Source organism: Arachis hypogaea, chromosome 4 (genome assembly GCF_003086295.3).
Source record: "Arachis hypogaea cultivar Tifrunner chromosome 4, arahy.Tifrunner.gnm2.J5K5, whole genome shotgun sequence".
NCBI classification, from domain to species: domain Eukaryota; kingdom Viridiplantae; phylum Streptophyta; class Magnoliopsida; order Fabales; family Fabaceae; genus Arachis; species Arachis hypogaea.
In genome coordinates this window covers 37811179-37824226 of record NC_092039.1, presented here as the reverse complement: position 1 = coordinate 37824226, position 13048 = coordinate 37811179, and the positions used below count along the sequence as shown (strand labels likewise).

Sequence of the window (13048 nt, the reverse complement as noted above, 5' to 3'; positions counted from 1 at the left end):
TTTATTTTTCAAATAATGTTTAACTCAAGTGTTTAAGGGTACAGCTAATGAACATACCTGCACGGTAGCTTCGTTTGCCGTTTCCAAATATTCATTAGAACAAGATCGACCCGATAAAGCCTCCAACCAAGACCTAACATTCAACTTACGTGACCATATGTCTCTGGCAACCGTAATTGCATGTTCCAATGAAGAGAATGGAGAGGCCAAAGCCATTTTGTTAGCAAATGTTGTGCTTGCACAGCATGATGAGAAATCTTCTGTTTTCATTTCTCCTGTTACAACACCATTTTATATTAACTATATTTGTCAATGATAACAACATTGTGATTCAAGATAATTTACTCGATGTCATAATTTTCTTTATTGGAGGTTAAGAACAAAAACAATGATGATGAGAACAACAAAGCCTTGACAACTAAATTTTGAAAGCAAAAATCGTTGGAAAAAATGAGACATAGGTGGCATTCATGAAAATCAACTTGTAATGAAAACTTAATTCAAATACGAAAACACATATAGTAATGTAACCAGCAAACTGCGTACATCATAAACACTGTTAAACTTATCAAAAACACACAAATACTCTAAAAATGCTATACATGTTTTGTCATATTTTCACTATGGCACATAATCTATGTTATCAGAAACATCTGCTACTGGGTCTTCTATATCATCGTTCCTTGTCAACTGTAAATCACTGATGTCACCTGCTGTTGACATGTTCAACCCGGGCTGAGGAGAAAAAGCAGCTTCAACATCCTCATTCTCTCCTCCCATGTCATACAAGTCTCGTGGTTTTACATGAACCACTACACTCCATTCTTGATCTACTTCATCACGTACATAGTACACAAGCTAAGCTTCTGATGCCAATATGTACGGTTCATCCTCTTCTCGATCACCGGTGTGAATTGGACGAGCGAAATTAACGCTGGTAAGGCCCAGATGGTCTTCTTTCATTCCTCTGCTCGTAGTTGTATCAGCCCAAATACATTTGAACAAAACCACTGTGAAATGGCAGCTGTAGTTCAATTCGATGATGTCCACAATTTTTCCATAATATGGAACACTACCAACAGCCACTCTGTTGTCACGCATGCTGGCATAACTTCTTGTATTAGATGATACATAAACTCCACTATTTTGTGTTTTCAACCCATCTTCCTTTGTGATAGTTCTAAACTTGTACCCATTGACGTTGTATGCCCCAAACCGGCTCGCCTGAAGCATGGGACCACATGCCAGCAACTTCATTTCTTTCGAATGTACGGTACTGTCCATTGGAACCTAGCACCATAAAACAGAGTTTGTTCGTAGTGAAAATTGGGTTTCACAAGAAATAATTCTAGGACACAAATAAGTTGGTCAGCTTAAATTTCTACGAACCTCACGCTTGAACCGGCGAGGAAATTCTGCATGCACAACACGGTCTATCCTAGAGTGCGACCTTGTTTGATCCCGTAATTTTCGCTTGGTTTCTGACCTAAATTTACTTTACGACATAACAAGAAATTAGTCCAACGACTAAGTGTTTGAAATTAGTTATGATCGTGCTTAATGATGTAATGTGCATACTTACTCAATAAATGGAGCGACGGCCTCACAATTGACTAGCACATGACGATGTGCCTGATCTCTTTCCATTGGGGTCAGTGCAAAATGTGATACAGCCCCTGAAGCTTTTCCAATTACAGGGAACATAGTACATCCTGTATTGTTTGTAATATCAACAGGTCGATCATCAACTCGCGCAGGACGGTTGATTCTAGTCTCAGTATTTTCCAAATATCTGGAGCAGAATGTCAAAATCTCCTCGGATAAATAGCCCTCCGCAATTGAGCCTTCAGCTTGTGCCCTGTTACGCACGTATTGCTTCAATCGTCCCAAGTACCTTTTACATAATGAGGACATAACATTTATTATATACGTAACAAAATTGGAAACAGAATTCTTAAATGCGTTTATTAGCATGCTAACCTTTCTATTGGATACATCCACCGATAATGTACCGGGCCACCAATTTTTAGTTCATCAACCAGGTGCACCGTAAGGTGAACCATGACAGTGAAAAAGGATGGAGGAAATATCATTTCCATCTGACACAGAGTTTGCACAACATGATCCTGAAGGGCACCAAGCTGCATAGGATTTACAGCTTTTCCACAGAGTTCTCGAAAAAATGAGGACAGAGAAGCAATCACATTCGATACCGGACTTGGCAATGCATTCTTCACCAAAATTGGAAGTAATTGTTCCATTAGAATGTGGCAGTCGTGACTCTTCAACCCATACAACTTGCGCTGCCGGATATCAACACAACGAGCAATATTGCTCGAGTAACCATCTGGAAAGACCACGTTCTGTAGAGTCTTCAGGAATACATCCTTCTGTGGATTCGACATTGTGAAGATTGCTGAACAATATTTACCACCTTCGTTCGGCCATAATTCAGGCCTTATGCCCATGCTCTGTAAATCTTTGCGAGCTTTAAGATTATCTTTTGATTTGACGCTGTCGTTTAAAATAGTGTAGACCAGATTGTCACAAATGTTCTTCTCTATGTGCATCACGTCAAGGTTATGACGCAGCATGTGATCCTTCCAGTACGGGAGTTCAAAGAACACACTCCGCTTTTTCCAAATCGAGTCATCTTGATCTACATCTTCACCAATGCGTCTTCTTTTTGCTGTCAGAGTTGGGTTCTTCCCAAACGATACTTGCAAGTTAGACTGCTGCCTTAAGACATCTGTTCCATAATACTTCATAGGTGGATCTCTGCTTTCAACTTGTCCGTCAAATCTTTTCCGGTCTACTCTATATTTATGGCCCTGGTTCAAGAAGCGGTGATGGCCCGTGTAACACCATTTTCGACTGAATGTTAGTCGCTGAGCCTTAGCGTCCACGTTACACGTGGGACAAGCTAACCTACTGTGCGTGTTCCACCCAGATAAATTTCCCAACCCTGGAAAATCGCTAATAGTCCACATTAGCACCGCACGCATCTTGAAAGTGGTCCCCTTATTAGCATCATAAGTTTCAACACCATCCCAGAGTTGCTTCAACTCATCCACCAGGGGCTCCAAAAAAACATCAATGTCGTTACCCGGCATTTTAGGACCAGGAATAATCATAGATAGAATAAAAGATGACTGTTTCATGCATAGCCAAGGAGGAAGATTGTACGGAGTAAGAATTACAGGCCAAACGGAATACGTGGTACTCATGTTTCTGAAAGGATTAAAACCGTCACTTGCTAAGCCTAAGCGAACACTGCGAGCATCATTGGAAAAGTCAGGATACTTTGCATCAAAGTCTTTCCATGCTTCAGCGTCCCTTGGATGCCTCAGGTACCCATCGTTATTATCTGCCTCTTTATGCCATAACATGTCAGATGAAGTTTTGCTACACATGAATAACCGTTGCAGTCGTGGTATAAGAGGAAAGTAACGGAGAGTCTTCGCTGGGAGAGGCTTTCCATTTTTTCTGACAGGTATGTTTAGTTTTGTAACGGAACCCTTTCGCGTCTTCTGCTTCCATCGTGAAGTCCCACACTTCTTGCATTTCGTCGCGTTCTCATCCTCACCCCGATACAACATGCAATCATTCGGGCATGCATCTACCTTTTTCCACTATATCGATGATGATTTTGCTGCCATGTGCTTACCGATTCAACTGGATTGTGCGTAAACATTGCTGTTTAGAATTATGTTCATCATAAAATCATGCTATTCTTGAGATTGAATTGCAGTTTGTTCGCTTATCTGATATATTGTTGAGCTGCGTTTTGATTATATGATTTTGAAAATTAGTTCTTACTCCAACTATTAATCTGCGTTGATTGTGATTGTCTTTTTACCTTTAGGAACAAGATATTATTTTGTTATTGTTATTCATTCATCTGTTGCCTCGAAGATTCTATTGTTCTTTGTGTTTTTTTTCTGCTCACTTTTTTGTTTACGTCCTTTGATGCTTTTTGTTTACCTCGAGATCTGAAATGTTGTTGTCCCTTTTTGTTGATGTTGATCTGGTTTTTTTTTTTTAATCTGTCCAGCTAAAAAAGTTAAGCTAATTAGAAGCTTTGTTGTTCTTTTGTTGGCTTGGGTTGTTCCTCTGGTTTGGACAGGGAGGGATAAAAAAACCAGACTTTGATTAAAACTGGCTTTGTGATTAAAAAATCTAGTTTTAAAATTTGATGTTAAAAATATAACAAATTTAATTTAAATTTGGATATTTTAAAACCAGATTTAAAATCGGATTTTTAATTTCGATATTAAAAAACTGGATTTAACATCTGGTTAAAAAATGACACCAGATTTAAATATTCAAGCCGCTATGAAATAGGTTTTTGTTTCTTCGAACCCGTTTTAAACTGGTGTCTCTTTTTAATCCGGTTCCAGTTTGGTTTCACGAACACCAAAATTGGTTCTAAAATGGATCCTGTTTGGATTTTTGAAAATGCAAACCTTGGCGACCCCTACCCAAATGTTATGATACTGAATTTTTCTCCCTTTGGTTATTGATGATCTGCTTCTTTACATTTAAGATAGACCTGTTACGTACCAATCAGACGTTTGCAACATGTTCCAAAATTAATTAGAGATACCTGAAAAAGTTGTTGCTATAGAAAGGTTGAATAAGTATCAATTTTTAATGAGTGTTACCCCCTTCCTTTGGTTTACGGCCTCAACACTGGGCATGACTGGTTTAGGAAAAATTTTAATACGATGGATATTTGCATATCAAAAGTTTCTATTTAACTACTTCTCTAATGCTCGATTTGCTAAGGTGTCATAAATTTCTCATTTTACTTACACAAATGTTTGTTGGGGATGAAAAGTTTTTGCCATGTCGTCTTTGACACCACAGAGTTTGTCTCCTTTAGTAGCACCTTTGAAAGTTGATAACAAACGTTGAATTGATTATTTAATTTCATTTATTTATTATTATTCAGCAACAAAATTGCTATATAATGTCTTAAATGTTGTTTGAAACTTGATTGATATAATTGGTATAGTTATTGTGCATTATTTGGTATTCCATTGTTGTTCTATTGCTGGTTCTGTAATGACCTTGTGTTGTTTAAAGGAATAATCAAATGCCAAGGAAACCTCGGTACACCATTAGTAATGCAGCCGGAATTGTAGCCGGCCCTAATAGTCAAACCCACGCTAATCCGGTGAGTTATTTAATGCAAAAGTTATTTAAAATGTTCATTTGCCTTTTAGCGTATACACCTATTTAAAAAATAATGTGGGAAAATCGCAAAATAAATTGATGTTCTAACTACTTTGTTCTTAGCAAACGGATGGAACGCATGATACGGGAGCAGATACTTCAATTGCACAGCGACGTGCAAGAGCCCCTCCACCTCCGCGTTCAGGCCACGGTGCTCGTCAATCCTGTGTTAACGCTGTACCCTTTCGACCACCTCGCAATGAAACACGGCTGGATTCGTCAGGTGACATTGGGGACGCTCAAGCTCCGACAAATAGAAAGCATCCACCGGATTCACATGAAGATGTAGATGACCATTCAGAAGATGCAGACTATGACCCGGAGGCGGATGAGATCGAGTCATTTGATGACCATCTAGAGAACATGTTTGTTGCACATGAAGTTGAACGTCAAGGCAATGCAAACAGCAAAAAAAAGGACACTGATTATTGGGTTGTTGATGTCATAGGTATTCTTTTGATGCTTGCTTCTTAGTAAATGTAATGATTCTTTTCCATGCATTATATTCTCTTAGTAAAATAGCATTTGAAGTTTGTTCATTGCTGTTAGAAAATGGTGTGATCTCTTCTATGGAGCTGACTGTTAAGGAGGCATTAGCACTTCCTCCTGGAAAGAAGATCGTTCTACACCATAACAGAGAGTTGCAACAAGTTGGTCAGGCAGCGGGCTTATTGAGCGGGTTCTTGGGGACATTGGGGTCTGATTTTCAACAATTACCAATTTGTGCAAAGAGTTGGAAGAAAATGAGCAAGGCTTCCAAGGAGCATGCGTATGACCAGGTTAAGGTAATGTTTACTCTTTTGTTTGATAAAGTAAGGCGGTACCAATGTTCGGTGTAAATTGCTGTTTTTTACATATTAAATGAACCATAGAAGGAAAGATTAAGACGCACACACATGATATCGACCATACAGATTTTTATAGTATATTCGATAAATATCTAAGGAATTTTTGGTATAGTTTAAGTTGCATTATTTAAATTATACAGCTTAATCCCCAATTAAACTTATCCTTAGTTTATAGCAATGTAACTAATAGCTGTACTAATAATACTAACAATAATAATGATAAAACTTATAAACCTCATGATAATGTTACAGCTGCTCGTATTGCTATTAATTAGAGAGTGAATAGCTATTATTTATGATTTTCGGTTAGATGAAAATGTCTGAGGAAAATAAATTTGGACCACATTTGCACAAGTTGCTTATGTTACCGTCCAAAGTTTGATATTTTTAATGTTTATGTGGTTTTAATTTTGTCTTGAGAGATTATTTCATTATTTCCTTTCTATGGGGATGCTGTTTTTTTTGGTGATGCAACTCTCCTTTAGTAGGTGGATTTCTTTGGTGTTCTATTTTATTTGTTTTAGTCTGGTAAATTAAAGAAGGATAGTGCATGTTGGGTTTCTTGTAGTTGACTACTGTGAATTTTGTTGTCGAGATTTGTTGATATCATAAAGTATGTCTGCTGATAATATATAAGTCTGTTTGAGGTGGTTAATTATTATATGTTGTCTTTTGATCTGAACTTCTTGTAGCGAGTCTTCCACTATGAGGACGATAAAAGAGGGTGGATAAAGCGGGGAATTGTACAAAGAATAGGAAGCTGCTGGAGGAATTCAAGAAATCATTTGTTCCATAAGGTTTATGACGAAGAACTAACTTTTGAGGAAAACATCAGGCGTAAGCCAGCAGGAATAGAGGCAAATCACTGGAAAAAGTTTCTTAAATATCGGTTGGACGATGACACGAAGGTAACAAATATGTATTTGAATTGTCATTGTATGCGATTTTAAATTGTAATGAATTACTCCTAACTATGCTGAATTTATTGTGATAGTGAAAAAACTACTACCCAAAAGTTCATCATCTTATCATTTTTTTTGTTTCCTGAAGTTGTACCCTCAAAGCTGATTTGGCAAATCATTAACAGAGTCTTAATTTATCCCGATAACATTTCTTTTTCTTCGTTTTGTGTGTAGGAGAAGTGTAGAATAAATGCCGTTAATCGTTCAAAGCAACAATACACACACACCGGAGGTTCTAAAATGATGGCAAGAAAGAGACACGAAGAAGTAAATAATTTAACTTCAGTTTAAGAATATTGACGTGTGTCTGGTAATACAATGTTGTCTTTAATAAAAATGTGTGTTGATGATGGTTATAGGAGCAACGACAGGGAAGACCTATTGGGAGAGGAGAGGGATGGACTATGAGTCATAAAAAAAAGAATGGAAATTATATGAATGAAGAAGCGCGTTTGGTTGGGGTAAATTATGTTCATTACTTTTTCAAATTTCCCTTTGAAATTACTATCACTGAATTTAGATTAGTGTAAATTTGGACCTCACATGTTTGCAGGAAGCAATTGAACTTATTGAGAGCCAAGACCCCTCTAGCAAGAAATTTTCACATAATGATTCCCTTGCACAAGTGCTTGGCAAGGAGCACCCAGGAAGAGTTCGTGGACTCGGTATTGGTACATGTCCGAGTCGGTGTTTTCGTAACATTCCAGAGCAGTCGGACTACGGTGTGCAAATTGAGGAGTATCAGATGGAAATTGTGAAACTCAAGGCGGAGGCAGCAGAACTCAAGGCGGAGGCAGCAGAACTCAAGGCAGCAGCAGCAGAGGAAAAGGCAAAGAGACAGAGAATGGAGACAGAGGCAGCTGAAGGGAAGGCAAAAATACAGACAATGGAGACAGAGGCAGCTGAAGGGAAGGCAAAAATACAGACAATGGGAAATTTGTTGACATACGTAATCCAGCAGCAAGGAGGTAATTTGCCACCTGAAATAGCTGCGGATTTGGATTTTTTGAGAGGTGCACCAACCTCATCCCATTCAAGATGATGTGTGGGCACTAATGATTTAAGTTATCAGTGTAGGAAGCGGAATACCCTTTTATTATTTACTTTCATAATGACTTTTGAGATATTTATTTGTAGTTTTTTATTTTGTTGACTTTATTTGTAGTTTACAGTAATGGATGCACTGGATGCAAATTATTATTATAATGATTCACCTTTGCAAAATTAATTATGTTTTGTTTCGTGTGTTGTTTTTGGATTGGCTGTTTCTTATTTTAATAAATTAACGCAATTGAGTGGATGAACATATAAAGAATAAAAGAGGTGTTATATTTTATTATAAATTCTGTTTTCTTTTTTTGTTTTACTCGACATTTTGCAGCGGTTTTAAAACCGCTGCTATATTCATAATAGGGTTAGTAAACGTATGGCATTTTGCAGCGGTTGACCACCGCTGCAATCTTCCTTAAATAATATTTTCACGATTTAGTTGCGGATGAAACCGCGGCAAAATAATTCCGCTGCAAACTACCATCTAGCAGCGGTTGTACCAGCGGTTTCTAATAACCGCTGCTAAAGGTTTAGCCGCACACTATCTTTTAGCGGTTTTATCAACCGCTGCTATCCGTTTTGCAGCAGTTAAAAACCGCTGCAAATCCTACACATAACCGCTGCTATCTGCCGGATGTAGTGTAGTGTAGGCATGAAGATAAACATGCTTATAGATGTCCCTAAATTAGCTGTTCCAAATATCTCTAAATTATTTTTAATTGGTGGTACTGGAGGCTTCACATTTCATTTGAGCCCAGTAAGAAGTGGTGGTACTCGATCAGTAGAAGGTATTGGTGTTGGTTGAGCAGCATGTATAAGATAAATAACAATTTCAGCCTAATGAGACAAAAAAATAACAAATTTATTATCACAAGTCTTCTATTCTATACTTAGTGAGATCCGTGCAATGTGTGAGATTGTAAATTAATGATATTATAAAATATACTTTAATAAGTATTATACTGTTTAAAAATTAATTAAAATATATATAAATTAATAATTAAATTTGTTGTATTTTTTATTTAAAATCTTTTATAATACAAAATTTTTTATATTGAAGTTGTATAAAGGTATATCTTTATTTGTTGTTTTTATTTTTGCATTTGTTTTAATTGAAGGACTTAGTATTTTTATATGATGTTTGTTCTCTTTTTTTTTTTCGGTTGTCATTAGATTTGTTTCTTTCTTCATATGTTCTTGTGAAGACATGTTTTTGAACTGTTAACTTGTATACATTTTTTATTATCTTTTTTATTCCATCTTTATATATATATTCTTCATATGTATCTTAAATTTGTTTTTTTTTCTTTTTTCTTAATCTCTTTATTGATTTATCATCTAGATGTGATAATATTAGTATTGGTAAAATTAGTTCCTATAATCAATGAATAATATAAATGATGTTTTGAATAAATAATTTTTTTGTAAAATTATCTGTTTTATTTGTTGTAATAGGGGTTAAATTTCAGTATTTTTTGTTAGAACAAATACCTTAATAACAATATATTGTTGAGAGCCTTTTTTAAAAGTTAAAATCATTTACTTTGAATTTTAATATAAGTGTAAGATTGTATAAATTTTTCAATTAAAATGGTGTTTTAGTGTCATTGCTAACTTAGAGTATAATTAGATTTAAGGCAATTGTGCCAAATAAATTTTTTATCAAATAGTACAAAAGATATTATAGCACTTTAATTTGTAACCTTTAATTTAGTTTTGAATATGTAATAATTATTGAGTTAGTAATTTATAATTTGATGGAATGTTTTATGATAAGTATAATTTGATAGAATTTTTTAAATATGAATATGTAATAATTTTTTATGTTGTAACACGAAAACTTTATTTTTTTAGATTTTGTTTACATCTACTTATTTTTCTTTTCCTAGTGCATATACTTCTCAATGACATCTATAATAGTAAGAATAAAATTTTTTAGAATATTTATGATATATATATATATATATAAGTTATTTTTAATTAAAATAATTTAATATCATAAAGTAAAAATATCTGTTAATATTTTATTTAGCCTATTTTGTTAGACAATGTCTGGAATGATATAAATTCAAAATAGTAGTAAAAAATGATCAAAATTTATTCTTTAATTTAAAAAGTATATTAAAATAAGTATAATTATAAAAATCTAAAAATATAATTAAATGTAAGGTATTACAAAAACTTAAAAAAATTAAAAATAATAAAAATAATAAGAGTATTTTTTCGTAAATTTGTTTTAAAAATATAATAAATATTTTTATTTTGTACCAAATCATCTAATAGAATCATTTCTAAGTAGACAAGTTTCTCTTCATTTATTGGTGTAAATATTTTTTATAGGTGAATCAAAAATTGTAAAATGAAATAATAGTGATAAAAGACTTATGTATGATATATAAGTAGGTCAAATAGGATAAAATTAAAATATTTTGTAACTTCAAATTTATTATGATAATATTATTATTATGATACCTTTTAATGTAAATATTTATTATATTTAATTAATATTTTATATTTTTATTAAATAATAACATGTAATTAATTAATTAATTATATATTGGAGATATGGTTTTAATTTTGTTAATATTTTACTAAAAATTGATTGGTTAATTTCTAAAGTTTTATCAAGTAATCAAAATTGATAATGTGGCATCATTAGAAAAAGAAATATAGCTTAGATTTAATGCTCAAAGAGTTGGTATTAATTTTTAAATAATAAAACTAGATAAATAGATTAATCCATTATTTTGTAATGCAGATTGAGATAAATTAATCTCTTCAAGATGCTCTAAACTAGCTAAGGTTGTCACGTTTGTTATCTTCTTATTCTTTTTTACCTTTGTCTAAAAATAACAATTCAAATATAACATATAATAATGAATGCAGTTACTTAACCAATAATTGACAAATTTTATATTATTCAAATAGTCACAAAATTGCATACAATGACATAATCACTCATATCACACACTACTTAATGCAAAACTTTTTACAACAAACAATGTTACAATTTATCTTACTATAGGATCACCATTTGTTCTTCTAATTTTAGTAGATATGTTTATTGGTTTGTGTTGTTACTTATAGTTATTAATGTTTGAGACATAGTTAAAACACATTACTATCAACCCCTTATGATAAATTTAATGAGACAATTAAGTTTCTAAATAATTTTGGTAAAATCAAATAGGATTCTATTAATTTTTTAATGAGACAACTAACTCACAATCATCCTCTTCTATAAAGAGCTCAACAATTTTAGTACGGGTTGGCTCATTTCTATTTGTCTAGAATCAGGTTGGAAAACTACCACCAAGCCTACTACATTGTCTATTTTTATTGGACTCTAAACTAGTTCTAACATCACCCTCGACCACTTAGAATAAAGTTGGGCTAGCATGTTTCTTCTTTTTGTCAGTATACTTTCTTGACACGACATTTTTCTTGTCAATGTTCATACTAGTTTCATTACCACAATCTGCTTGTAGTTCATAATCATCTTTTTTCTTTGCTAAATTCTCAACCTTATTTCTTTTAGTAAATTTTCTCACCTTGACTCTATCTTTATCACTATCAGTATCACTGATCTCATCGTACCTATTTCGAGGAGATTGGTATGCTTCATCCTCAACACTTTTGTAACCATCATTAGATGAGGATGAGGAAGAAGAATCACTAATTTTAACCTTGGCATGACTTATATTCTCTTGAGCATAACAAAGCAACCCAACTAGGCAATCAAAAGTACAAATTAAAATCCACATAGTCATTTGTTAGTAGAGTATTTCTCAACTCGTTTATCTCACAATCTTCTTTGATCATATAAAGGTTAAATTCTAAATTAGCAGTTGTAGGTTCTAACCAGTATATTGCAGTATAATCAACATATCCTGAACTCTTTAGTAATTCTTCTGGATAAAAAAAATTCACTAAGTTTATGTCCATTGAAAAAAATTTATGCACTTTTTTATCCAAATAATGCAGCACTCCATTGTTATTCTTCCCAATTCTTTCATGGTAACACCCTACTATACCGAGTTTTACGCCAATGATGTAAATCAGAGGTGGCAAGGCGCTATGACCTCTAAAAATAAAAATACTTATATAATATAGTTGGGAAAATTGTAACTAGGAGTCTTGAAAACGAAACTAAACAAAAACGTAACAGAAGTCACATCACACTCGCACAGATCAACGCAGAAAAATAGATTAGATTGAACAAAAAGAATAAATATATATATACATAAACCCTAACCCAAACATCTGTCTCAAACTCCAAAATAAACACATGTTTTTCCAAGTCAGCCTCTAAGAGGAATAAAACATAAAATATACAAGGTGGAGAATCTATTTACATATATGCACATACACAAAATACAAACCCTAAGTTCTAAGATAGTTTTTCACTTCCAAGAGTCTCCAGAATGCTCAATGAGATGCCTCTCGACCTGCATCTGAAAATAACAGAATATGTATGGAATGAGAACTGGGAGTTCTCAGCATGGTATAGGTGCCCGTATAGTTAATATAAAAGGTCTCGGAAAAGGCAGAGGCATTCCTAGAACTTCGACACTCTGGATTTAAACTTAAGAGCCAACTAAACCAGAAATTGGGTAAAACTATCTAAGGTATCAAGTTCTAATATAACTTTAACCTAACATTTCATTTTCTGTCTCTCCAACCCTCCGAATTACCGGTGGAACAACCCTCAGCGTCACCTGCGCCAAAATGAGGGATCTCTCATTTGCAAACACATACAATACAATCAAAGAAAACACAATTATGGATAGCAAATACAGCAGATAGGATAAGTAGCAGTTAATTACAGTTAAACAATTAGGCAAGCCAAAACAAAGCATATTCAAACAATGCATACAAATGCATATGATGCATGTCTGTCCTATGGTTGATGAATCTCATCTGTCGATTATATAGCGAAATCTGACATGT

General features: G+C 33.9%; 1 protein-coding gene across 1 annotated transcript; it reads right to left on the bottom strand.

Moving 5' to 3' along the window:
- Positions 1–858: 858 nt before the first annotated feature.
- Positions 859–3599, bottom strand: LOC112794818 (uncharacterized). The gene is made up of 4 exons (XM_025836796.1): positions 1981–3599; positions 1583–1894; positions 1390–1486; positions 859–1290 (listed from the first exon to the last, which is right to left on the bottom strand). Exons 1-4 carry the CDS (start codon positions 3597–3599, stop codon positions 859–861), a joined length of 2460 nt encoding a protein of 819 aa, XP_025692581.1.
- Between the last annotated feature and the right edge of the window lie 9449 nt (positions 3600–13048).

Coding starts and splice junctions, on each gene's coding strand:
- LOC112794818 (XM_025836796.1), bottom strand. CDS start 3,599: ATGTTGTATCGGGGTGAGGATGAGAACGCGACGAAATGCAAGAAGTGT. Junction 1,895..1,980: donor TGGATGTATCCAATAGAAAG/GTTAGCATGCTA, acceptor ATTATGTAAAAG/GTACTTGGGACGATTGAAGC. Junction 1,291..1,389: donor CTCGCCGGTTCAAGCGTGAG/GTTCGTAGAAAT, acceptor TTATGGTGCTAG/GTTCCAATGGACAGTACCGT.